This window comes from Ciconia boyciana, chromosome 9 (assembly GCF_034638445.1).
Source record: "Ciconia boyciana chromosome 9, ASM3463844v1, whole genome shotgun sequence".
NCBI lineage: Eukaryota > Metazoa > Chordata > Aves > Ciconiiformes > Ciconiidae > Ciconia > Ciconia boyciana.
In genome coordinates, this window is record NC_132942.1 from 13,054,708 (window position 1) to 13,079,176 (window position 24,469).

The 24,469-nt window shown below is 46.3% G+C and overlaps 1 protein-coding gene across 2 annotated transcripts in view; it reads left to right on the plus strand.

Moving 5' to 3' along the window:
* Positions 1–24,469, plus strand: part of HTR4 (5-hydroxytryptamine receptor 4) — a 98,513-nt gene that overhangs the window by 31,958 nt on the left and 42,086 nt on the right. For both annotated transcript variants that reach the window (XM_072873511.1, XM_072873512.1), the window contains exons 4-5: positions 8,195–8,348; positions 10,339–10,907. In XM_072873511.1, the coding sequence (XP_072729612.1) occupies positions 8,195–8,348; positions 10,339–10,907 (723 nt within the window). The remainder of the gene's footprint in view (positions 1–8,194; positions 8,349–10,338; positions 10,908–24,469) is intronic.

A 24,469-nucleotide genomic window follows, 5' to 3' on the forward strand; every position in this document is an offset into this window, starting at 1 on the left:
GCAGCTATGATAGAATCTCCAAATACAGTTAACCTGTCAGGAAAGGCAATTTTCTTCTCCAATATTTGCAGTACAATTTGCAATACAGTTACCTCTCAAAGTCTCGGGGAAAAAAAAATCAACAGAGAAACAAACAGGTCCTAAATGTCTGTATTCTTGGGCTTAGATGCACATCTGGCACCTCTGCTCTTCATGCAGCCAGAGTGTCCTGCACCCTCTCTCCGCTTCCTCCACCTCTCCTGGCTGCATCCCGCCCCGTGAAGCTTTCCTCCAAGTCCATGTCTCTGCTGGGCACTAGGTACGCTGTTTGCCTGGCGTGTTCAAAACATTTGCAGATTTGCTATGTAACATGCAACAAACCAGACCTAACTCTGTGTTTGTATATTCAATGCTAATCTTACTGGAATTCAAACATACCACATAATCACTGCTAAAGAAAGCCTAAAGCAAGGCAGATGTATCCGAAGAGTGTTGGAGCACCAGAGTGACAGATGCTCGTTGCACCATTTACAAACATTAATTAACATTAATGTACTGTTCAGACATCAAATTAGCACAGTCCCTTGAGAGAGATGATGTTTTAGAGATTCCCAAACCCCGGTGCTCTGCAGCGGAAGGCCGTCTGCAGCGGAGCCCTCTCCCTGCACGGGGTGGGAGGGCACGCGGGTATGAGAGCACGCGCAGGGGGCACAGGGGGGGCTTGGCTCAGGTGGTCGCCGGCTCTGCCTGCCCTGCCTGCTGCCCACTGTTTCTGATGCTGCATCACATCGCTCTCTGTGCTCCTGTCTTTTGCATGGTGTTACAGCCAACGCAGCCGAGGCGCAGGGGGATTGACTGGCTCGCCAAAGGAAGCTTGGGCCATGGTGGGGTTGGAGGTCAGCAGCATGATGTCTTTCTCAAGGACAGGGAGAAAGCAGCAGCGCCCAGCTGTGCTCTGCGAAACATCTGCTGGCTGGCCAGGGGCGGGGGGGGAGGTTATTAGTGGGGAGACTTATTAGGTTTTAAATAGCTATCAGTAAGTAATGATTAGGCAGTCCGCAATCTGATTATATGACACAAATTTCAGCTATAGTTTTGAACCAGGGCATAAGTGCCCCATGCCCTTTTCAGCTGGAGAGGCGCCTGATCTCGTACAGCTCCCAGGTGCTTAGGTGGAGGAACAGAGAGGCAGCACGGGAAGGGGCTGAGCAAGGGCAAATGGAGACCGCCCACGAGGGCTGCGAGACGCGACACGTAACTGCGGAGTTATCTCTGTCGGCACTCAGCTCAGCAAGAAAACTAACAGGATTTGCAGAATTCAGGTCTGAGAGCATTAAGAAAAATAACAGAGCAGATGGTCATGGTACAGCCTGAGGGATGCACTGTCCTTTATTAATCTTTACAAACCCTCTAGAAATACGGTAATTTATTTTGCCACTGTTGCTGCCAATAACCGTCCACATACACCAACCCGCATGGGGACCATGAAGGAGTCCTCTATCTCCATTTGGCAACATACGTTTGTTTGTATTACTAGCTAAATTTATCCAGTTCCAATTAACTGTTCTCTTTAGCATTTTTCTCAGTGTAATTATCTCAACACCAGCAGGCCGTTGTTTTTCTAATAAGAATTTAATTTTGTTAGATGTAATCATTTTAGGACATTTTTTTTTTCTGGACCAGCGATGCATTTTATTGTTTTATTTGGCACAGTCAGAGACCATAGCTTATTTGCTCAGTGGGAAAAAGGAAAAGAGCTGTTCTCTCCAAAAAAAAGTAAAAATCTGGTTATGTGGAGGCCAGAATCTGGTTTAACTGAAATATCAGCAAAGCCAGTAGCGTTGTTTTAATTTCACACAGGCACAAATCAATTGACATCCTGGCTCCTTAGACTTGGTCGCTTGGTCAGGGTTCAGCAGAAGACTCTGGCCCAGTCTGGCTTAACTGAGGGAGAGGAGGAGTGTGCAAAACCACGCTCAAATTGGGGTTTTGTGGAGCGCACCAGCACAGAGCTCCAAAAAGACAAAGAAGAGGATTTTCCAAACTAGCCAAATCCTTATATGTAACTTGTGTCCTGCAAGGAGAAGAAGCTTCTGAAATAAATGTCCTTGTCGCCCGCAAGAGTCTTCCATCAATACAGTTCAGTATCTTCAGCGTCTGAGCTGGCTGCCTGGGGAGGCAGCCCCCGGGAGCCCCTCTGCCGGGCTCAGCCTCCTCCCGCTGTTGGGCTAGGAGCAGGGTCCCCTGTGGTGGCAGCTGGTGGAGTCTGGCTCTCTCCTGTTGCGTTTCTTTGGCCTCTCTTTCCTCAGGAAATCAGATATGAATCGTTCCCACTTTGGTGTTTAAGGCACAGTTCAGCAGACACATACAGGCACAGAGCCTGTATGGGCATGGTTGTTGCACCCTGACTTTGGGAGAGAGAGCTAATAGCACCCACAGTTTTCCCATCTTCTTGTCTTCTTTTTTCTAGATTCTTTAAGGGAGGTAAAAAAATTATTCAGTATTAGTATTCAGTAAATTTTCCTCAGCTCATTTTGGCCCCAATGATGATAAAACATACAGTATGTATATAATTTTATACATGCACATGACACCAAATGGTTTTAAATGTGGGCCACCCACAGAACCAGTCTGTTTAGTAAAGGTGGGTGTGTATTTGTCTGTCTGTGATATCTAAAGAGCTTCTTTCAGGGTAGTGTCTACATACACGTAGCTCAAATAAAATTGTATTGCAAACCAAGGGGGTACTCTTAATTTTTGTCCAAGGGCAAGGAATAATCTGATGCAGCTAAGTAATTATATTTCTGTAATGCCCAGAAGGCAAGGAAAGAGTAGCGATGTGATTAGAGCATCACTGATGCTGAGGCAGGAGCTGTGGACTCCAGGACTGCTCTCTGGAAATGTGTCCAGGGCAGCTTTTACGGCACCATGGGCTGGAGGAGGCACTTGGATGTCCAGGCTGATGGGTGGCCAGATGTGCTGGCTGCTGTATCACTGCTTGCTTCTCTTTAACCACAAAAACTAGTGTATGTTAACGTTACTGGCCCAGACGGTAACCTAGATTTTTGGGCCCTTGATTTCAATCTTGACCACAGATCCCGGTCACAACTGGAGTCTCATTGTGTTGGTGCTTGATGAGTATGCAGATAGTCACTACCACAAATAGCCATCCTTGCCATGGACCACAGCTAAATTATGTTGCCGTCAGATCTAGGTCACCAGTGTGTTGAAATGCAATGCTGTTTTTCAGTCCCTCCACTTTTCCTTTCTCTTCTCTAAGAACCTAGAAGCTATAAACTTGTAATAATTACAGGTGTCATCACTTAAAAGTTGATGTGCTTTTCAAGAATTGGGGTTTTTTTATTATTTTTTTCCTGGAGGAAAGGCAGGGTGTGATACAAGGAGCGTGCATACATGTGTGTGCATGTATGCGCAGGATTTTTCATACAGGCAAAATGGCAACAGCAAACACCCATGATTTACAATACTTAAATTTCCATGAAAGCCTTGGACCAGCACAGCAGATTCAGCATTCAGTCATACAACGCAAGAATATAACTGAGGTTCATTTTCTGTCTGTTTTCTCTTTGGCTTCACAGCTTCCCTCTTATCTGCCATCTCCTGTCTTCACATATACACAAGTTTAACATTAGGCAAGCTGTCCATGATCCTGCTGCTGAGGAATGTGATATTATGTCTTCTCTACCCAAAGTGCTGAAGGCTGTTAGGTACAAATGTGTTGCTGATGTACAGTTCATCAGGCATTTATATCTGCTTTCTGGTTTTATGACCGTAAAGGGAGCTTGCCAGCATGCAAAGTGCAAGTCCTGTCGGGAAAGGATAAAACATTTTGCTCTTACAGCTTGTGGACACTGTGTATATGAGGCTGCTCCAATGTGACTGTGGCAGCTCCTGCTGGTGATGAATGTAGGAATATGGAGGAAAAATTGTCCCACAGATTGGGGCACTGCATCACTGAACCTTGAAAGTTTTTTATAGCTTTCGTGAACATAATAGAGGTGCACCTGCATCCCCTCGGAGATACTGGGAGAGTGTTCGTAACACATGAGGTCCACTTCTGGGAATTGGTCCACTTGGCACTAATCGGTCCCCCACACATCCATATCACTGGACCTTCCACTGGAAGACCAAGGAGCATCACATTGATGTTCCTCAAGACAGAGTCTGGCCACTGCAGTGTTTCTCGGAGCCACCAAGTGTTGCTGGGCAGGTCACAAGTCCTCAGTAGCTGGACATATCTGCAGTGGCCATAAAAGCTATGGATTTGTTCTTTTGAGCCATGTGTAAAATGTTAGCACTTGATTCATTCATGTGGCAAATATCTGCTATGGGAAAGGAAAAGTATTATAATAACCTTTGCTTTATGGAGCTACTTGGAAGATGTACAGCTCCAGGAAGGGATTCTTGTATTTCCCCTTCAGCAAACAATGTCATAACAGAGGTGGAGGAGAGGATGTGTTTCGCATCATCTGCTCTGCTGTAGGTATCGTGGAAGTTAACATTTTCAAGGAACTGCAGAAACATGGGTCTTGGCTGATAATAGTAAGAATTAATATTTAATTAAACTTGGACACGGTATTAATCATGTGTATGTATTACATTTTATATTCATCCATCACACTGTCATACCAGTATGTAACAGATATTCTTTATGAGCACAGGAAAACAGCTCTAGCTTGAAAGAAAGCAGAAATGTAGAATAAGAAAATGTCTTTATTTCAGCTTTTGACTAAAACTATTGATAATGTTAGAGATATAATTACTTTTCTCTCAGTGAATAAATAGCTGCTTAAATGCCCAAACGATCACATACATCAAATCACCAGCCACTGCAAAAATTGGTGTGACTTCAATGACTTCTGTTAACATACACAGATTTCTATTATCTGACTGTCTGGGCCATTGAATGGAAATCCTGCTGAGCTATGGAAAAGCGGACAGGGTGCTTCTCTGCCTCCCTCACCATCAGCAAAATTGTCACCCACACTCTGATTGTGGAACCTTGTTACCAATAACAGTGTAGGGCAGGAGGAACCCAGCTCAACTTTCTGAACACAACGGAAGTCACGGTAGCAGCAGTTAGCAAAAAATAGATATATATAATCTTTTGACATGTAAGTGGAGGAAAATTGCTGCTGAATCACTGGGAGAGAAGAAATATGAGAGCTTAAGATGTCATTTTTACAGGCACATTTTTTACTCTAATGGCCTTTAATAGCATGTACAAGTCAGTGTAATGCTGTCAGCTGCAGCAGAGATAGAAGTACAGAGATGTAGTAACTCGAACTGCTTGGCAGAATTTTTTTCCTGCTGTAGTTAATTAGCAATGTATCATGGTTTTCCTTTTCTGTTTGCTTATTCAACTTGTGAAACGGTAGCTGGTGTCTTGGCTGTTCTTTCCCATTTATTTATTGAATTTCTTCTTTTGCCCTTTCTGCAAATAGATGTAGTTTCTTGTGACTTGCCGTAACTTGCCATCAGGTATGTCACAGGAATCCTTTGCTGTCCAGCACTGAGTAGCCCTTTCCAGTAGGTGTCTCTTGAATAGTAAGCAATTAAATATGCCAGATATATCTCCCTTGTGTTTAGAGTCAGAAGAGCAGTTGCACATAATGCCAAGAGAAGGACCATCTGTTCTAAGAAGCAGTCAAAAACATTACTGTAAATACCTGTTTGAATTCAAAGGTCAGTTTATTTCCTGGGGGAAGAAAATCTGGAGAGCAGGGGGAAAACCAAACACAATAAGCTCTAGCAACACAGGACAAGGTTATACAACACATTGTGGCTGTCATGAGGAGCGTAGTTATCCTAGGAACAAAGGAAATATTTATTCTATCCTCTGAAGTCATTAAGATATTGAAATCTGACCATGATGATCCTCACTGTCTGATAGACTCAGAAAAATGTAGGTTGGAAAGGACCTCTGGAGGTCTCTGATCCAGCCCTCCTCTCAAAACAGGGCCAAACTCAAACTTAAATCTGTCTTCCTTTAATTAGGTCACTCATGGCCTTACCCATTGAGTTTTGCATATCTTCGAGGCTGGATACCCGTGCTTGTTCAACTCGTGATCCAATGAAGGCAAGCTCCATAACTAAGTAAATCCTATTCCTGTAAATTATTCAGCTTCTCCTTCTCCCTGGTGGGAGGGATGTGAGGGCTGTGTTAGTGGGGACAGGAATCAGACCCACTGACTGCCATGGCTGTTAGCATGAGCTCCACGGGAGGAACATTTCACCCAATGCTCTACAAGAACAGTTACTGTCAAATATGCCATTTCTTTGAAAGTGAAACTTTTCAGAGGAACAGGCTGATTTTCATGCACACACGAAACCAGAAAAGAATGTAGAAATGATCAAATTGAATGCTTGTTTCAACATTTTTCCCCTGTGACATTTTGAATCTTGTTTCAAAGAGACTTTTAAAAAATGTTTTCTTTTGACACTTTGATATTATTTCAACCCTTTGTGTGGAATATATCATCCGATTTTATCAAAATAAAGCAATTCAGTTGACTCCACATGACTTTAAAAAAAAAGTCTTTAAGAAAATTTAGAAATTCTTGGACTTTTGTGCCTGTTTAGCACAAAACTTTAGTTCCCACTCAAATCTTGATGAAATAAATTGTGCACCTCAAGGACATCTCTCTAATGCAAACACATGAACTGTGTGTATGTGTGCATTCACATATGTCTTATTTTAATGTGCTGCAAGCATCTCAGGTTAGTGGTCCAGCTTCAGTGTGTGTTTGCTAATTTAATGTCTCTAATTCATGGTTCTACTGACCTCATAAAATCGATTTCTATAGGCATTCAGCAGGGAGGCTCTCTCTACATACACATTATGCCTTGATGTGAGGCTTGACTCAAAAAATCTCTGACAGAGGTAATTCATTCCCTTTATAAATAGTTTTTGAAACTGTGGCCACTTCTTCAATGCAGTGCTCATATGCTATGGGGCACCATATGGCATAATTTCTGTGCTTATCAAATCTGGAAACTGCATCTACTAGATGATCATTATTAATTCACTAAGAAAATATATTCATCAGGCACATAGCTGAATTATATACTTCATTACTTAGAAGAGCTGAGAATTTATGGGCGTTTCTTGTGTCTCTGGACCCCAGTTCCCTGTCGCAGCAGTGGGGACATAAGTACTGGCCTGTACAATGTGTGCTGAAATCCAAAACTCTAAAGATCAAAAACGTTTCACTGGGAACCTGAGGCAGACTGTCAGGTCAGAACCACCAAAAATCTGCAGTAGGATTCTATGGTTGCTGATCTGCTATGCTTATGGGCCTATATTAATTTCAGAGCAAAGAGATTTCCAGTTTTAGGTTTGATACACCTTCCTGATGTAGAAATCTGCTAGCAGGTGGGTAGTACAGGGACCAAACAGACAGAAGAGTTGATTTTGTATCTCTTTGAGAAGACATTTTTAGTTCATAGCTAGTTGTTATTTTAAGAACAGCGACCTATTGTACTATGAATATGTTGGATGGATCAGGAGGAGAAAGGAGAGCACAGGGCATGTCCCCTTGGCTGTGAAAAGACTAGAAGCCCTGTGCAGGCATTTGCCCTGTCCTTGTGGCAGAAGGTTAAAGCCCAGCCAGACAAGAGGCTAATTCCTGGGAGGTAGAAAGGGGGCTTGGTTACGGAAAAACACACTTCATTTTACTGACATATTCACAGCTTTGAAACACTTCGTTAATTTGCAATAACAGCTTTTGCAGTCTTGTCAAAATAAATGTCCATCGCAGTTAGGAAACCCCCAACATTTACTCAGTTATGGCTAAATGGAAGGAAGGTGGACTCATTCATCGTGGTAAGGAGGGTGCAGACAGCTTTGTGACTAAGTGCAGAGGGAGAGGAGGGCTGAATATGAAGTCACTCCCTTGCTCTGTGACCTCAGACAAACCACGGCATTAAGCTGTGCCTCATTTTCCCTAGCTGGAAAACAGAAAATACTGGCTTTCCCCTGCAAGGCACTATGAAACCTGATTTACTCATGCTGTGAAAATATCCTGAGCTCTTTGTGTGAGAGGCAGTCAATGGAAATAGGCTATAGACTCATTTTTTTCTTTATTTTGAAAGACAGGAGAAACAAGCTGGAGAAAATGCTTTACAGTTTTATTTTTTTAAGACCTGGAAGTCTCCTTTGATGGCGGTTGTCCTCTCGCTTTTCTCCTTGCAGGTACTATGCTATCTGCTGCCAGCCTCTGGTTTACAGGAACAAGATGACTCCATTGCGCATCGCTGTAATGCTTGGAGGATGCTGGGTAATCCCGACATTTATTTCTTTCCTCCCTATCATGCAAGGCTGGAATAGCATTGGCATCATTGATCTGGTGAGTAGCTAAGGAGGTACACCAGCCTGGTATCAAATATATTCAGTGCTGTATATTCTTCTTTGAAAAGCAATATTCAGAGAAAAGAAGACAAGAGAGGCTGAAGGAGAAACTTCTTGTTATCAATGCACAGGGGCTGCTGAATTTCTGGAGGGTGTCTTTAAAGGTGTTTGAAATGACTCTGTCCTGGAAGGACTGTCACAAAGACAGTAGTGGCTCTGGGAGCAGATTTTACCTGCGTCTACTAATCAGTTCAGTGAGTAGTCCTTTGAAAACATGCCAAGCCCCAGCTGGCTCCCGATGGGCACCGTGGGAGTCCTTGGTTCCCCTTGGCCTCTGCAGCTCTCGGCGAGTGCTGGCCACTGTTGGCTGAACCTGAGGGTCCTTCCTTGCTGTGCTAGCCATGTTTGGAGAGCTGGGAAACCCAGACTTCCGCAGAAGGGATGGTGCTTTGGGCCAGTCCCATCAATATGCCCTGTCTTGGTGGTGAGTGTTGAAGGTGGGGGAGAAGACGAAGTTCCCCCGTGCAAGTCATTTCAGCAGGGTCAGTTTTCCCTACCACAGTCTGGCTTCACTTGCAGGATCCCGTTTGCAGGGCAAGGAGTTAAGAGCTGCAAATCTGCTCTCCTTCCAATCTGGAGACACAGGAATTAAAAAATGGCAAACTGTGAAAACACCTTATTTAGAAGAGCTTGTTTAAAGAGATGTGGCATCTTCTATGCCAAGTCTCAGTCAAGGAGATATGAATACTTTTTGGCTCACGGAGAATAGCAGGTGCAAGCTGCCAAGCCTCTAGACAAGGCGATAAAGCCAAAATTGCTTCCAGACAAGCACCTTTAGGATATGCAGCTGGTAGAAAAGGGAGGTAGATTTTGTTTATTCAACAAACCATGTCAGGTATCTGATTTCTTCCACTGATTTTTTGCCCCCACCTTTTCAGAAAAGACTTGATACCCAGCTGTCTGTACCAGACTTTCTAAACACCAGTGCAAGCCCTGCCCTTCCTTGTAACTTGCTGACATTCACTGTGCAGATTTCAGTAGCTGCATGCTGAGAGGTAGCACAAGGTTCAAACACCACCTAGTGAAAATGCTTCATAGTTTATTTTAGAGGTAAACTTCCTTACTTGCCAATTTATGAATAATTAAATAAATTATTTAAATAAATAAATTTGAATAAATTTAAATAAGTTAAATACTTTAATAAATATTTTTTATATTATAGTTTTAGATAGGAGACAGGGTTATTCTCTTGTTGGAATAAACACCAGAAATTATGGGCCTGATGGACCTGCAGTGACATTGTTTTGTAGCAAGAATAGCCTCAGAGAAATCCTATCTGTCCCAGTTATGCCCCCTGCTCCCCAAACTCACATGCAAGGCCCCTTTCTTCATCTGCTGTCTCTGTTTCCATCACAAGTCATTGACCAGATCTCGGCCTACGGACTCAACCTGGAGACTTCTCCTGCCCACAGCCCCTGTGCCTGGGAAGCTCAGCGTCACCCCCAGCCTGGAGCTGCCTCCCAGATGCTGCAGCCCAGTCCCTTCCCTGTCCATCTGGTCTTTCTCTAATACCCCTGTGGGACTTGAATGGGTGAAACTTGTGCATCCTTGGTGTAAAACCACGCCCTGATGAACAGAGCAGTGAGCACTGCAAAAAAGCATGGCACAAAGTGAAGTTATTCTCCTTTGCTGTGTCTGAACTGGGGAGTTAGGCTGATTTTCACTGGCCAGGTTGAGGCATGCTCTAGGATGCTGGAGCTGAAACGTGGACTGGTCCTGCAGACCTGGGGACTAGCAGGGCTGGAGAGCCCATGGTGTGAGCACAGGCAGGAGAGGGTAAGGCAGGTACCACGGATGGCAGAGGGGAGGGAGGAGAGAGAATTGGAAAGTGGTGGTGAGGTGTCCTGGCAAACAGACTGCTGGTATCAGAGGAGCAGTGCTGAACTTCTGTCCTTTTTTGTCCTTGTCCTTCCTCCCCCTGCCCCCAGATTCAGCAAAGGCAGTTCAACAAGGCTTCCAACTCCACTTACTGCATATTCATGGTCAACAAGCCATACGCCATTACCTGCTCCGTGGTGGCCTTCTACATTCCCTTCCTCCTGATGGTGCTGGCCTACTACCGCATCTACGTGACGGCCAGGGAGCACGCCCGCCAGATCCGGGTGCTGCAGCGCGCGGGGGCCCCCACCGACGGCCGGCAGCAGCACCCGGACCAGCACAGCACGCACCGCATGAAGACTGAGACCAAAGCTGCCAAGACCCTGTGCATCATCATGGGGTGCTTCTGCCTGTGCTGGGCCCCCTTCTTTATCACAAACATAGTGGACCCTTTCATAAACTACACGGTGCCGGGGAAGCTGTGGACGGCTTTCCTGTGGCTGGGCTACATCAATTCAGGGTTGAACCCTTTCCTCTATGCCTTCCTGAACAAGTCTTTCAGACGTGCCTTCCTCATCATACTGTGCTGTGGTGATGAGCGATACCGAAGGCCTTCCATCTTGGGGCAGACGGTCCCCTGTTCCACCACCACAATAAACGGATCGACTCATGTACTAAGGTGAGTGTTTCTCGGATGCTGCAAAATGCCTGGAGTCACTAGAAAGAGTACTTCTCTAGAGTGTTCGTAAAGGATTGGTTTCGCTTTGCATTTGAAATAACTGATGGATTAACTGTTTAAAAAGGGAGGGGGCAAGAGAAGTGTCCAGAAATCCTTAGGGTGCTCAAAAAAACTGGGTTTGTAGATAACAGATAAGTGTTGGCATTGCAGTTTCTCCAGAGGTGTGTTCAGGAAAGAGTTGAGAAAATGCAGAAGTTGTGTATGCGTTTTGGCAAGCCCTGCTGTTTGGTCTGAGGGGAACAACTTGACCCCACGGGGAGCACCTTGAGGGAGGCTGCCTACTCCATCTTCTCTAGCAAAGGCATCATGACCCCCATTGCCCCTTCTCAGGTTCTGCCTTTGTAGCCCCACCAGCCACTGCTGCATCTTCTGAACTAATGAAAGGCAAAGGATGAACTTCCCCAAATGCCTTGAGCCTGCTGGGGCACTTCAGTGGCTCTCTGGGAGGGGGGATGCTTGCCATTGTGTTGTAGCAGCTCAGAAAATGCTGGGGTGTCTGCCTGTTCCTGTAACCCAGTCAAAGCCTGCCCTTGTGCAAGGCAGTGGCACCCAGCTCTGTGGGAGCCCTGGGAGCTGAGCGTGCCTCACACAGGCTACAGGACATAGTCCTGCTGGTTGGCAGTTTGGGGTCCAGTGAATCTGAACCCCACACCTCACACACCCCACCCTTCACGGAGTACCACAACGTGTTCATTGCAAGAGAGAGCGTGTGGGCTGTGCGCTGTGGGGGTGCAGAGGGGTTTGGAGGGCTCTGTGGTATGAGGCACCCTCTGCTGTCTTCTCCTCACCGAGCAGAGAGGTGGGAGGCAGAGCATGGAGGAAGGCAGGGAAGAACAATTATCTATCTATCTCCTGTAATATCAGAACAAACTGCAATCTCTGAAAACACCCATAGGTGTTTCTATGCAACTGTCTAGAGGAGATTTGGTTCTTTTGGTAAATGGATTCATGGCTCTTCACATGCAGATGAGGACTTGGTAACCATAGTTGTGTTCAGAGCTGAACCCATCTGGAGACTAAATCAGACACTGAGCACTTCCCAGCTGAGTCTGATCTGCTGTTTTGCCCCAGGCTCCCTTCTGCAATGATCTCTGAAACTTTGGAAGGAGTCCTGAGCCATATAATGGATGGGAGATGGGGCAGGGCTTGTCACAACCTTGAGACAGACCTCTCAAGCTTTTTAAGTCATGAAGGACATTACAACGTAGTTATCGCCTGCTGATTAAAAACTGTTTGGGGGCTATGGTTCCAGAGCCCTCTGTCTGTGATGGATGTGTGCCACGGTCAGCCTGTATTTCTATTGGACCCGTGCTCGCAGGGGCAAGCCAGATGATCCTGTGCTGCGGTTAGGAGGACTGAGCGAGCAGCCCTTGTTGGAGGCAGCGCGCCATCCCGCAGCGAGCCAGCCGGTACCTCTGGCTGGGGAGCTGCAGGGGCGAACACTGGAAAGGCGTCCCTGCATGGGGAGAAGGGGAGGGAGGGCCTGGTCCCGTCGTCCCTGGTTAATGGAGGTGGCTCCATGCTCTCACCACGGGGCCAGCCCAGTGGCCTAAACACAAAGAAAGAGAGAGTGGTGTCTATTTTGGCTAGTAAGCACAGCAACAAGATACCTTTTGTTAAGTATACAAGGCAGAGAGACAACAGGGAGCCTCTCTTAGTTGTGGGTTTGAGATGTGGAGGGCAGGGAGCACGTCAGCCCAGAAGGTGAATTGCTTGAGTCCGTGCTGACATTTGACCTCCAAGCATGGCAGATGGCAATGCTGGTGCCTCCTCATGTCTCCAAGTTGTCTCACTGCTTTTGCACTAAGTTGTCTTGCTGTGAGACCTCATCGTCCTGCCTGTGCCCTGTGGGACAGGCAGGCTCAGGCCAGCACTGCCCTGGGGACACTGGGCAATGGAGACGGGCTCCCGAGAGAGCGAGCAGCCAGGGAGGCTCTGCACACCTCCAGGAGGGCTGAGCTGCTGGGGGTTTCCTTCATTCTGTGCTGAGTGTCCCTGAGCTGACAAACTCCTCATTTTGAGACTCTTTTTAAACATATCGATGTCCCTGTGATGGCCAAAGCAAATGTGAAGACTCACCTGCCTTCCAAAGCTAGGGGTGGCCATGGTCTTGGCCGCCCCAGCCAACTGGGGAGGTTCTGGTGAGCTGCAGTAAATGGTGGATCCCACCATGGAGCTGAGATCAGGCTTTCCTCATTTCCAGCTTCTCCCTCCCACTTGTTCCACTCTGCTCCCACATACACGTTATCCATGGAAATGTATAACAATCCTGTCAATCTAGATGTGACAACCATTGCAAAAGGCCCCACAAGAACCAAACCTGCACAGGGCATCTTGTCCACTTATAGCTTTTATGAGTACTTTTATGGATAAGAGCACATTGCCTCTCTTCAACATGCTACAAGCGCAAGACAGATTATCTCCTGCCTTTCCATATCACTCCAGCTCTGCAGAAGGCACTTGCTTCCTGCTGCCGCATCCGCTCCTACCTCCGCATGCCAGAGGGATGTGGCTCTGCACATCAGCACTTCAGAGAGCAATTATTTTCTGTTTTCCTCAGCTTTGTAACTGATGAGAAAAGCATGACTTCTTTCCCTGGTGCAGATTATGCACTGATGATGATAGAGGTGTGGGGATTAAAGGAAAACTGACTAACTGTAGTCTTTGGACAGTTAACCTCACTAGAGGAATTTGTATTTCTTCAGTGCTCCTCTGTTAAGTGCAAAAAGATTGAACTCAGCATGAACGGAAAAGAAATTTAGTGAGGCAGGTTCTCTCAAGGTATAACATACATTTGCTTTACTAGCATGGAAATACAAGGGGTTTGTGCCCAGCAGCTGAAATATTGAAACCTTCCTGTATGGGTTGGCTTCATACCAGCCCAACTGAGGAGCTGTGTAGGTGCTGGACCTGGTTCACACACTTCTTTTCCAACCTCAAAGTTGTTTCTTCCTGACCAAGAGCTTCTGCAAATGGGGAAGTTGTGCAAGTGGGATTTTACAGCTGCTTTTTATACTCTGGCAGGGAGAGCAGTGAAGAGCAGGACAGAGTTCCTCCCCCCAAAACTGCAGAGATTTGCAATTTGGTATTAAGCTGACATGAGTCATTTAGCCTCAAAGGGAGTCAGGAGTGGTTGACAGTAGGACTGGGATTTCTAACTCTGCTCTACTTCCAATCTTGAGAAGATCTGAACTTTCCTTCAGCTCTACCTGTCCAAACCATTCTGTCCTTGCTTACAATCATCTCACCAGTGCGTTTGCAACTGCAAAGAATATGTTTGTCACAGTTAAAATTCAGACTATTGCTCTTGGATGCATCTGACCTGTGAGAGTGCCTTGCAGGGAGGGAAGGCATTTCTTCTTTTTTTCTTTTGATAACTTTAGTGTCAAAATGTTCTGACATTCCCGTTTTGGGATTTTTCACATTTATATTAGGAATGGGAAAAAAAGAAGAAGGAAGAGCAGAGTGCGATAAAACACGGCAGTGAGAAGAGGCAGACACCCTCACCACACACAGACTGAGAGACCGCTTGGGAGACAGTTCTCATTCTTTCTCTTTTTTTAATTTATTTTTCAAGTGATCTGTGAAGACTGTGGTGCTCTGGGTGACCCAAGCAGGGAGAGACTTTTTACAGCACACCTGGGGCCAGATGCAACCACAATGGCGATGGGGCGAGGGAGCAGACTGCAGAGTGGCTCGACCATGATATGAGGGTGACCACAGCTTTCTTAATCCCCTGGCAACCACCCCTCTTTATCCCTAAATCATGAACCAGAAGATGGGGAAAGGATTTCCTGTCACCTGTTTTGTTCTTGAACTCTCCATTAGCTGGTGTGAGAGACACCATCCCTTGGGCGGGGTAAGACATGGCGCAAAAAGTGTTTTGAAGATGTCATGAACAGCCAGGAGATAGGATTTGGTTAGAGTTGGATCTATGTGTATGATGGGAAAGGGTATTAGAATTAAATATTCAGCTTTGAAAGAAAATTTTGATTTGCCTGTTTTCCAAGTTTGCTTTCTGCAAGTGTAGGAATTGCCAGAACCCTTTTTTTTTTTTTTACCCCTCGATATTCACCTATTTCAGTTCTTATGTGTACCACCAACTGGAAAATTCAGGCAGGACACATGCAAATGGTGAACTGAAATCTGCAGGTGTGGCTACAATCCAAAATTCATGCCCTATTCATTTTTCAATGGCTGAGATTGCAACTCACATGTCATATACAAAGGTTTGTTTCTCTGGTTGCAGGACAAATTGTGTAATTCATTATAAATATTTGCGATTCATAGTTCTAATAACCTATGGTTTGGAATATCATTCACTGAAAAGACTTGGGAATCATTCTGAATAATGAGTGGATAGGAGAATTTACAATGAGCACTCAACTAACATATGGCAAAAATTAGTACAATAATTAACTGCAATAGATATGGGTTTCTGGATGCCTGTAGCATGTGTTCAGGAGTTCTGTGCACCATAAGACTGAAAGCAAAATTCCATAATCATCTGAAAAATGCTGTCTTCCCCTTTAAACATTTTGCTTGCATATCTTTTGTCATGCATAGATATTTATTCAACACAAAACAACAAACTCATGCCTTCATGAATCATTAAACTCTCGTACTGCACAAGTGGATGGGAACCCAGATCAGCATTGCCTGAATTCTTGGATAAAACAAGTTCTGAAATTTTGCCACAGTGAAGAAGATGACTTTGGGTAAAATATAAGAGGGCAATGATCAGAGTAGACAAACTCTGGAATGTTTGGGTCAAGGAGATCGCTTTGGTATATTCCCCATTTCCTCTCAGAATTGCACTGTTCAGCACAGTACAGTGTATTAGTCTCTTCAAGGAAAGCTATAGTGAGTGGTTTATTTGCTCATTTTCCATCATAGAGGTATCTTCTCAGACAGAGCTGATGCCAATTTTATTTCTCCAAAGTAAAACACATCCTGATTTTCCTTTTAGAAGAGCCAAGAGAAACAAAGTGAAAAAAAAAAGCAGCATGCAGCTTGGGGGGCTGGAAGTTCATCGTCTTCATAAACACAAAATTAAATAAATAACCCAATCAGCCCACACTCATGTCAGCACTCTGAAGGTGCACAAAATGCTGGGAGAAGTGTGCAGTAAATCATTGCGTGCAGCCGGCACTCAACGCCAGAGCACTGCTGTGGAGTCTTATCGGTCCCTATAGGGAACATGAGTAATTGTGCCAGTAAATCTCCTGAACTGCGGTGAGCCCTGGTGCTTCCTTGCTGCTGTTGGAACAGGCAACGCAGCAACTCGGGTCTCCAGTTTTTAGAAGTTTAGCAACTCCATGGTTTACAGATATGTTGGAATAAAAATAAATCCACCCTGGTTGTAGGGAAGAGAAGGTCAGAGCTGCCATGGATCGAAGGAAGAAGTGATGTGTGCCTATCGGCGATGCTTCCCCAGCAGGAGTGCACAGGGGTGGTCCTGCCCCATGGCTCAGTCCCCTACACATCCCTCCCATGGAGCTGCCCCAGCTCTGAGCTGGAAGCCCCTCCTGGCACATGCATACTGCGAAATGTCTGCTGTGATTTGAGGGGAGACCCGTAGTGGTACTGGCGGTCTCTGCACAGTGAGGGGAGCTCCACGGATGCCCAGTGCACCCACTGCCCCCGCGCCGCACAGCCAAACCCTCCTGTTGCAGGGGTTTGACATGTGGGATTGGCAGCAGGGTTAGGGCTTGAGGGGGAATTTGCACCTGAGTTTAGCTTTGCGTTACCACTTCCAGTCCGTAAAGGCAAAGGTAGGTGCTCTTCCTTTCTCCTTGCCTTTTCCTGGCCAGGAGCAGAGGAGACTTTGGGCTAGAGGCTACTACGTACAGGCGGGATGAATGGGCTGCTGGCATTGCATTACTTTATGCAGCTTTAAAACAGTGAATAAGTTAAAGAGACTTTCCCTCTCTGTTTACAAGGTAGCTTTTCACAAAGACAAGCAGACATCCTGAAACCCTCCTGGCTTTGCAAGGCTGCCAGCTCAGAGCCCCATCTCCCCTTGCTCCTGGGGGTCTCCCTGACACCCCGACATGGAGGACCCCTGCCTGAGCAGCAGCCTGGGCGCTGCCTGCAGCGAATACACATCAGGATGCCCAGATGCCCACTGCTGTGGAATCAAAGCAATTTGCGTCTTCTCAAAGATTTTGAATGACCATGCCTTTTCGACAGCTTTAATTTCACAAGGTTATTAACTCCATCAGTGCTCAGTCACCTCCTCACAGGTCAAATCCCAGCTGGCCAGCTGTCCCTGTGCCACCACGCACCGTCCCCTTCTCCTGCGGAGTCACCTTCAGGGGAATGGGCACATTTGGTGGCTGTGGTGTTACAAATTGTCTGGTTGTTTCCAAACTGCCGGGCTCAGAAATGGCTTCACAAGGTGGGTTAAAGAGTGCTCTGGTTTCCCTGTGCATCCAGGCATGGGTATGGGCTGAATCACGCAGCAGGTTCAGTGCCCAGCGTGGGTCATTTCCCTTGTGTTCACAGGGCATGGATGGAGCGGCAGTCCTGTCCCACCTGCGATGGTGGGATTTTGTGGGCGGTAGTTGTGGCTTGACTCAGAAAACACAGAGGTTAGTTACTCAGAGCTGCTTTCTGATGAAACTGGCAGGTCTCTCTCAAGGATCTGGGTTTACAAGTGAAAAATCTCCTCCTGTTCTGCCTCCTCCTGTTCCTCTTATCTCTTATCCTTCCTTAGGCACTAAGACAGCCGCAGAGACCGCAGAGCTTCCCGAGGCAGAATAACACACTTGCTGCCAGGGGTCAGAAAGCCCCGGCGGCTCCTGCCGCTCCTCGGCAGCAACAGCAGCTGTGGGCTGGCGCCAGCGGTGGGGCTTTCCCACCACAGCCCAGCCGAGCCTCCAGCCGACAGCCTGGCCCGCACAGCCTCCCTGTCCTCTGCTTGCGTGCCTCCTCTCCAGCTCTCCTGGGGCAGAGCCGACCCTTGGCGTTTGGCAAGCTGAAAGCTCTCCCAGCACGGGCGCTTCGTTGGCGAAGGTGCATTTAGCCTCAGACGGGGAGGACGCGCCTTCACTATCGCATTTTCCTGCGGGACAGAGTGGTGGCCACTGGCACTGGCAGAAGTGTTTTGGAGAAAGGAGGGACCGCGGCAGCGAGCGCGGGGGGACAGGTCAGGCACAGCCGGGACAATATCTCAGCCCTCCCTGCTGAAGTCCCTAAAAACCATTTCAGTAGCAGCAGAGAGGAATCTGAGCCCAGGTCTGCTGCTGCTACGTGATGCTTAATACTTGTCTCCCCTCTGTTTTCTGTCTTTCTCTCACACACACGTGCACGCATTTGCGGAAAACGACTAATTATGTAAACCAGAGGGAAGTTATTTCTGGAAAGGAGAGGTTTACAGGCTGTGTTATCAGGGAGGTGTTACACCCCGCTCTGTTTGTGACGTTGGAAAGAGTGCAGTGTGCGAGGGCTGCAGTGAGAACCTGGAATTCAGCTCCAGGCTGCAGCAGCAACCAGCCAGGCTGGGCAAGGAAGAGCTTCAGTGCTGCTTAAAAAAAAAAATTAAAGAAAATGAGATGTTTCAGTACATGCACAACTTTGCTCGGACAAACTCACAAAAGGCTCTGATCTCTAGCTGGCCCAGAGGTGAAAGATTAAGGCTTGGGTTCAAACACAGGGTCTCCTGACTGCCCTCAGCGGCAAAGCCAGCTACTTGCATTCCCTGTTCACTCTGCTAGGCTGCCTGGAGGCTCCACCAAATTAGTTGGAAGGGTAAAAGCCAATTTATTGGCTCTTCCAGAGTTTCTGAAAGGTTTTTTTTGCTTTTGCTCTTAAGGAGAAATAGGCAAGCAGCAGGTAGGCACCCGGGTGCACAAAACTCACAAACAGACCCGGCAAAGGAACAAAAAACATTAATAACAAACATGCTATTTTAGCTTGGTTTGACCAAATTTGAAACTGATGTGGAAGTGAGTCTTCACTGTGACTCGGTTTTTACACACAAAGGATGCAGGTCTTTAATTTAAAATTTATTTTTTTTTACACTTTTACATTTTAATTTTATTTTAACACTATCTACAACATGAATACCAACATGAAAGGGTTTTTTTCCCCTTTACACAAACTGAACAGATTTTTCTGTAGATGTTCTGTGAATTTTTCTTATCACTAAAGTATCACTTGGAAAAGAATTCCAGTGGCAGAGTACTACTGCTCAAAACTATACAGTTAGTTAGAGCAAAATCAGGCCATTAGGGTTAAAATTTCTGACTGGCAGGAACTGCCTGGGAATGTTAATGATCCTGCAAGAGGGATCAGAGCTTTGACATATGTTATCATCTTCTTCACTACAAGGTCATTAGCCCCAAGATGGATCATTCGGACTTGGTCTGCTCTTTCCTTCATTGCCTCGTTGCTCGCTGTTTCACACTGGATTTCCATAAGTCATTTTGGAGGCACAATGTAAGCAGCATATATTTTGCTGTGCTTGTGAGACTTGGAGCAATTACAGGCTGTTAAGCTTTAGGAAGCGTGTTGTAATTTCTCCAGCAGCCACCTTATTAATGGGACAAATGGCCAAGAACTTCACCCCTTTGTGAATGTGGTGAGAAAGCACATTCCCACTAAGCTCTTTTTAGGAAGTTTCTGAGCAAAACACAACAAACGATGGCATCCCCCTGACATCTCCATCCCCTGCAAATTTTGCTTTTCTTCTCTTTTTGACAGGAGTTTAGCAAAAACTCCCTGTTGAGAGACACAAATAAGTTTTGTTTTCAGAGAAGCTGATGAAATACTGCTAGCGTGCGGCTAATATCTTTGCATATGTTTGGGCTGGGATTTTTATTTTTGTCCTTGATGGTAGGGATTTATTTTGCTTCATCTTAGCAAATAGATGCAAACATTATGTTTGCATGCAAACCATCATGCTCCTGTGATTAAATTACTCTGATTACCAGGCCTGTGGGCAGCCACCCTCAGGGGACTGTACCCTGCAGCTGCATTATCGCATTGCTCTGTGGTAGCTAGAGGACCTGAAGGAACATCCTCTTCTGCGCCTGGGAGGGCTCTGTCCTTAGGGACCCTCCAGTGCTTAGCGAGAGGCACAAGAGAAGTTAATGAAATTTTTCATTTAATAGACATAAATCTTGGTGGACTTGACTTTAATTGCAGTAGTGTCATTTTTCATCAGCTGCAGGTGCCTGGGTAAGCCATGCTGACATCCTGGGGTGCTGTCCAGCAGCCCTTTTCACCAGCCTTGTATGCTTTCCCCGTTACAAGTCTACAAGCACAGCATTAGGCATGGCCAAAAGCGTACCTCATACAGCATGAGCACTGCTGGAAGGGTAGCGAGTGGGTGGCCCCATGGGTCACTCTGGAGGCTGCCCTTTCCACCTGGTTCAGAGCCATGCCAAGGAGAGAAACCTCGTGAGAGCTCTCTATCCCAGGGCGTGAAATAGTGTATCGATCAAAACATTTAAAAATGGTGACTTCAGAGGTGACAAAGAGTATTTCCTTCATTTTGGCACAGCCCCAGGGCTGAGCCCTCTGGCCAGTGCAACCAGAAATCACTCAAAATGTGTTTTCTGCTCTGATAGTTTCAGTTCAAGTATCAGTTCCCCATGCTGACAGCAGCAGCGCCGTGCGGCTCCGTACCACAGCCCGAGCACAGCTGGCTTGTTTTGGCTAGCAAAATGGAGGCTGAGAGGGGTTCTGATTGCTGTCTGTAAATACATCAGGGGGGTAAAGACTGGGAAGGGAGAAGAGTTATTTAAACTAAGGAATAATGCTGTCACAAGAACAAATGGATATAAAGTGGCCAGGAATAAATTTAAGCATGGAATTAGATGAAAGTTTCCAGCCATCATGGCAGTGACGGTTTGAAACAATGTCTTAGTAAGACTAGTGGGGGAAAAAAACATCTAATTTTTAACAAGCTGAAGCCTGATGAATTTACAAAAATCATCTCATTATATGGTATGACTGTGATAGCAGGAAACTGCCTCAAGAACCCCCAAAAGCCCCACTTTGGCTTTAATTCTGACCCTTGTGGAAGCCAGAAGCAGAGCTGAACTCCTTCTGGGCTTGTCAATACCTGACCACACTGCCTATGTAAAGTGCAGATTTCTCCCCATCCTGCTGATTTTGCATCCATCAGGGAACATCGAGAGAAAGAGAAATTGTCCCTGTTTCCCAAAAAACCTCACGGGCTGGGTTCCTGTGCTTCCTACCTCCCCATCCCCCTCCGGGCAGCGGCTGCAGTGCAGTGTCACCCGCTGGCTGGCAAGTGGGCTTTTCAAGATCATAACCCTGTGGATCAGCAGCTTGGTATCCTGAGGTTGCCTCTGTCTCATTCCCAGGATTCGTGTTTAGTACAAAATTGCACCCAAAGATAAATACGAAGGAAGGACATGGTCCTTAAGTGATACTGTTCAGACTGTTTTAAAAAAATCTGAAAAGACAGGGTAATGCCCATACCACTGGTAAACAGGAGATTATGAAAAGTAGATCTCAATTCTCCAAACTGATTTTATTTTATGAGGTTGCAATTTGCCAGAAGCATGACACGTTTGACTTGCTGCCTACATCAGCATGGCATGTATTAACTAGATCACCCCCATAGTTTGTAAATCATAGTAAAATTACCATCTTCTAGTGGGTGTATTTCCAGTTAGGATTCTTAAGGAACAGGTCTTGGCCATAAGCTGTTTACTTTTAATCTCCTCTCTGCAGAAAAACAAATAATTGCTGATAACGTATGCAGATAGCACAAGATTAGAGTACTAACAGTAATGAGAAAGAGCAGCACAGGGCTACTCTGTGCTCTGAATTACTTGGTTAACTGAGCACAAGGAAGATGTTTCCACAGAGTCAGAGAAACATGGTCTTTATGGTTGTGCCTCTTGGCATGCTGAGCACAACCTCAGACCACAGGCTAATCTAATAAACAGCCAGCGTGAAACAGGTTTCCACACTAAACATCAGCTCCCACTTGATACTGAGCCTGAAGGGTGAAGGTGGCTGTTCCTGCAGGCACGGAGCCAGTGCTGCCCACGTGTCCGGCGCAGGCAGGGCTGGCAGTGGGGTACCATGCTCCGGAGGGAGGCTGGAAAAAATGAAGTGCGATTAAAAGTTTCAAAAAGAGGCTGTAGCAAAATAGTCCTGGCACATGAACTATTTATCTTGTACTAGAGAAGGTAGAGAGATCAGTGTCTGTTTGGGGTACAGAAGTCTAATGCACAGATGTGCAGCAAGGGAAAGACCTGGAAGTTTAAAGTGCCCAAACTTGCATTAGACACACAGTGTTCATTTTGAAAAGCCGATCAGCTCTCAGCAGTGGGTGGCTTTGTAAGTAGCTGGAGTATTTTATTGCAGCCTGGTGGGGATGATGAGTGAAATAAAGGAGAAAACAACTTCCACCTCTGTCCCTGAAGTATTAGCAGAGGGAGCATGAGTGTATTGGTTTGCATTCAGTTCAGCGCAAGGGCTCTTAGTGACCTTGAAATAACCTCCACTACTTCTCTAAATACATGTCTGTTGTGCCATTGCTCTTATTTCTCAATTTCTTTTTCAGAGTGGGTATGTGATGGCATGTACAGTACATACAGATATCTCATTCTGCCATTTAAAGCTAGACTGGACAAAGTAGTTAAAGATAGTACAGGGGACAATCTTGTACGAGGAAAAAGGCTCAGACTGGGGAATTCGAGTATAGCGCTTATTAGGTCTTCCCCTTTGCTAATGTTGTTAATCTTAGCCAAGAGATAATTCAGTTTTCAGTGAAATTTCATTAGCTGCAAACCTGAAAAACTGTTCTGTAAAAATATAGATCATTAGACTCAATAACAACTAAAAAAAGACTTTTGTAATTTCTTGGAGGAGCTTTCTTGTAATTTTTTATGAAGCTTTGCCAATATTTACAATCAAACTTATGTTCCATCTTCCCTGGCATGATTTTACAACTTGGCATCACTCTTCTCCACAGTAACAGCCTTCTAGTGTAACATTCACAAATACTGTGACTGGGAGTTGTGAGGGATCACAAGCAGGGCACAGACAGCTATAAATATCAGGAGGTACATGACAGTTCAAACAGGAGATACGAGCTGAGTCAGGAAGTGCAGGGTGAGATTATACACTCTGCTATGCAGGATGCAAGAGCAGAGAAGCCCTCGGGTCTGGGAATTTAGGTGTTCCACAACAGCAGAAGTTACCACCAGAAAAATAGAGTTGCACACATGGCAAAGGGCTTGGCCCGCATGTTGTTCTGTGCAGCATCAAACAACCTACGAACTAAAAGATGGGACATCATCATCTGCACAACCGTCTTGTCCCTCCATTCCCCTCTCCCTCATGTGAAGAAAGATGTGCGTATTTCCATATCTCCTGACTTCCACAAGTAGGTGAACGCGCAGGGCACCCTGTGGCAGCTGGTGGGACACAAAGCTCCTCCAGGCAGCTGATGTGCTGCCCACAGAGGCTGAATCCACCCTGGGCAAAAGCATTTGCAATGGCAGGACATACATCCAGCATGGCAGCACGCACGGGGATGTGCAGAGGGCGAAGCAGCCGCAGCCACGGCCGGGCTGCTGGGAAGTTGCGGTAAGGGCTCCTTCCCTTCCCATCGCTGTCCAGCTGCTTTCCCATGCCAGTCGCCTGCACCCACCTTCCACTGATGCTCCCATCTTGGCCTGGCCCACTTGGCCTTCTCAGCTCTCCTCCGGCAGCTTTCTTCTCACTGTTGAAGTGCAAGGGTTAAAAAGGAAAACTGGGGAGAAAGGGTAGAGAGCCAAGACCAGTGCTACAGCCTGGCTGATTGCTTCAGCTGGTGAAAAATGCACACGCGCTTGCAGCTGTGCATAAATGGGAGCCAGTGCCAGCGGAGGTTTTGGCCCCTTTTACTTAACAGTGACACAGGCACATCTCCAGGCTTTTTCTGTCATACTGTAACGTCGCCCTGAGGGGAAGGGAGCGGGAGCTGCTGAGAGCTGCCGGGCTGTTTGGCACAGCGTTGCCTTTGGGCTCCCGCTGCACAAACACCCCTGGGCAGGCAGCGCCACGATCACGGGTACCAGTCGCTTCCCACGTCATTTAAAATCCAAACATCAGAAAAAAGAATCCCAAAGGCCAAGAGCTGCAAAAGAGGAAGGGAGACTCCAGCACAGTCTGGAAAAGAAAGAGCAGGATTTGCACCATTAACTGAAGGCAGAAAAGCTGTGTGGGGGTGGGAGCTTATAGCAAGACACGGTAGTCGGGACCCTCTTCGAAGCTGTGCTCACTGTCTAAGATACAGCCCCTGCTCTGCCCCTGTCATGGTTTTCGAAGGCAGAGCATGTCTGTGCTTACTGAAGCAACCACCAGCATTACTGCATAGAGCGTACCTCCAGCTTGCATGGGGGCGGACTTATTTTTTATTGTGGGTGTTTTCTAAAGTTATTGCTGAAGCCTTTCTTTGTATTTGTAAATGCAATAAGCTTTTTATTGAGCTTGGGTTATCCCCAGGGTAGGAAGTCGAGACACTAATT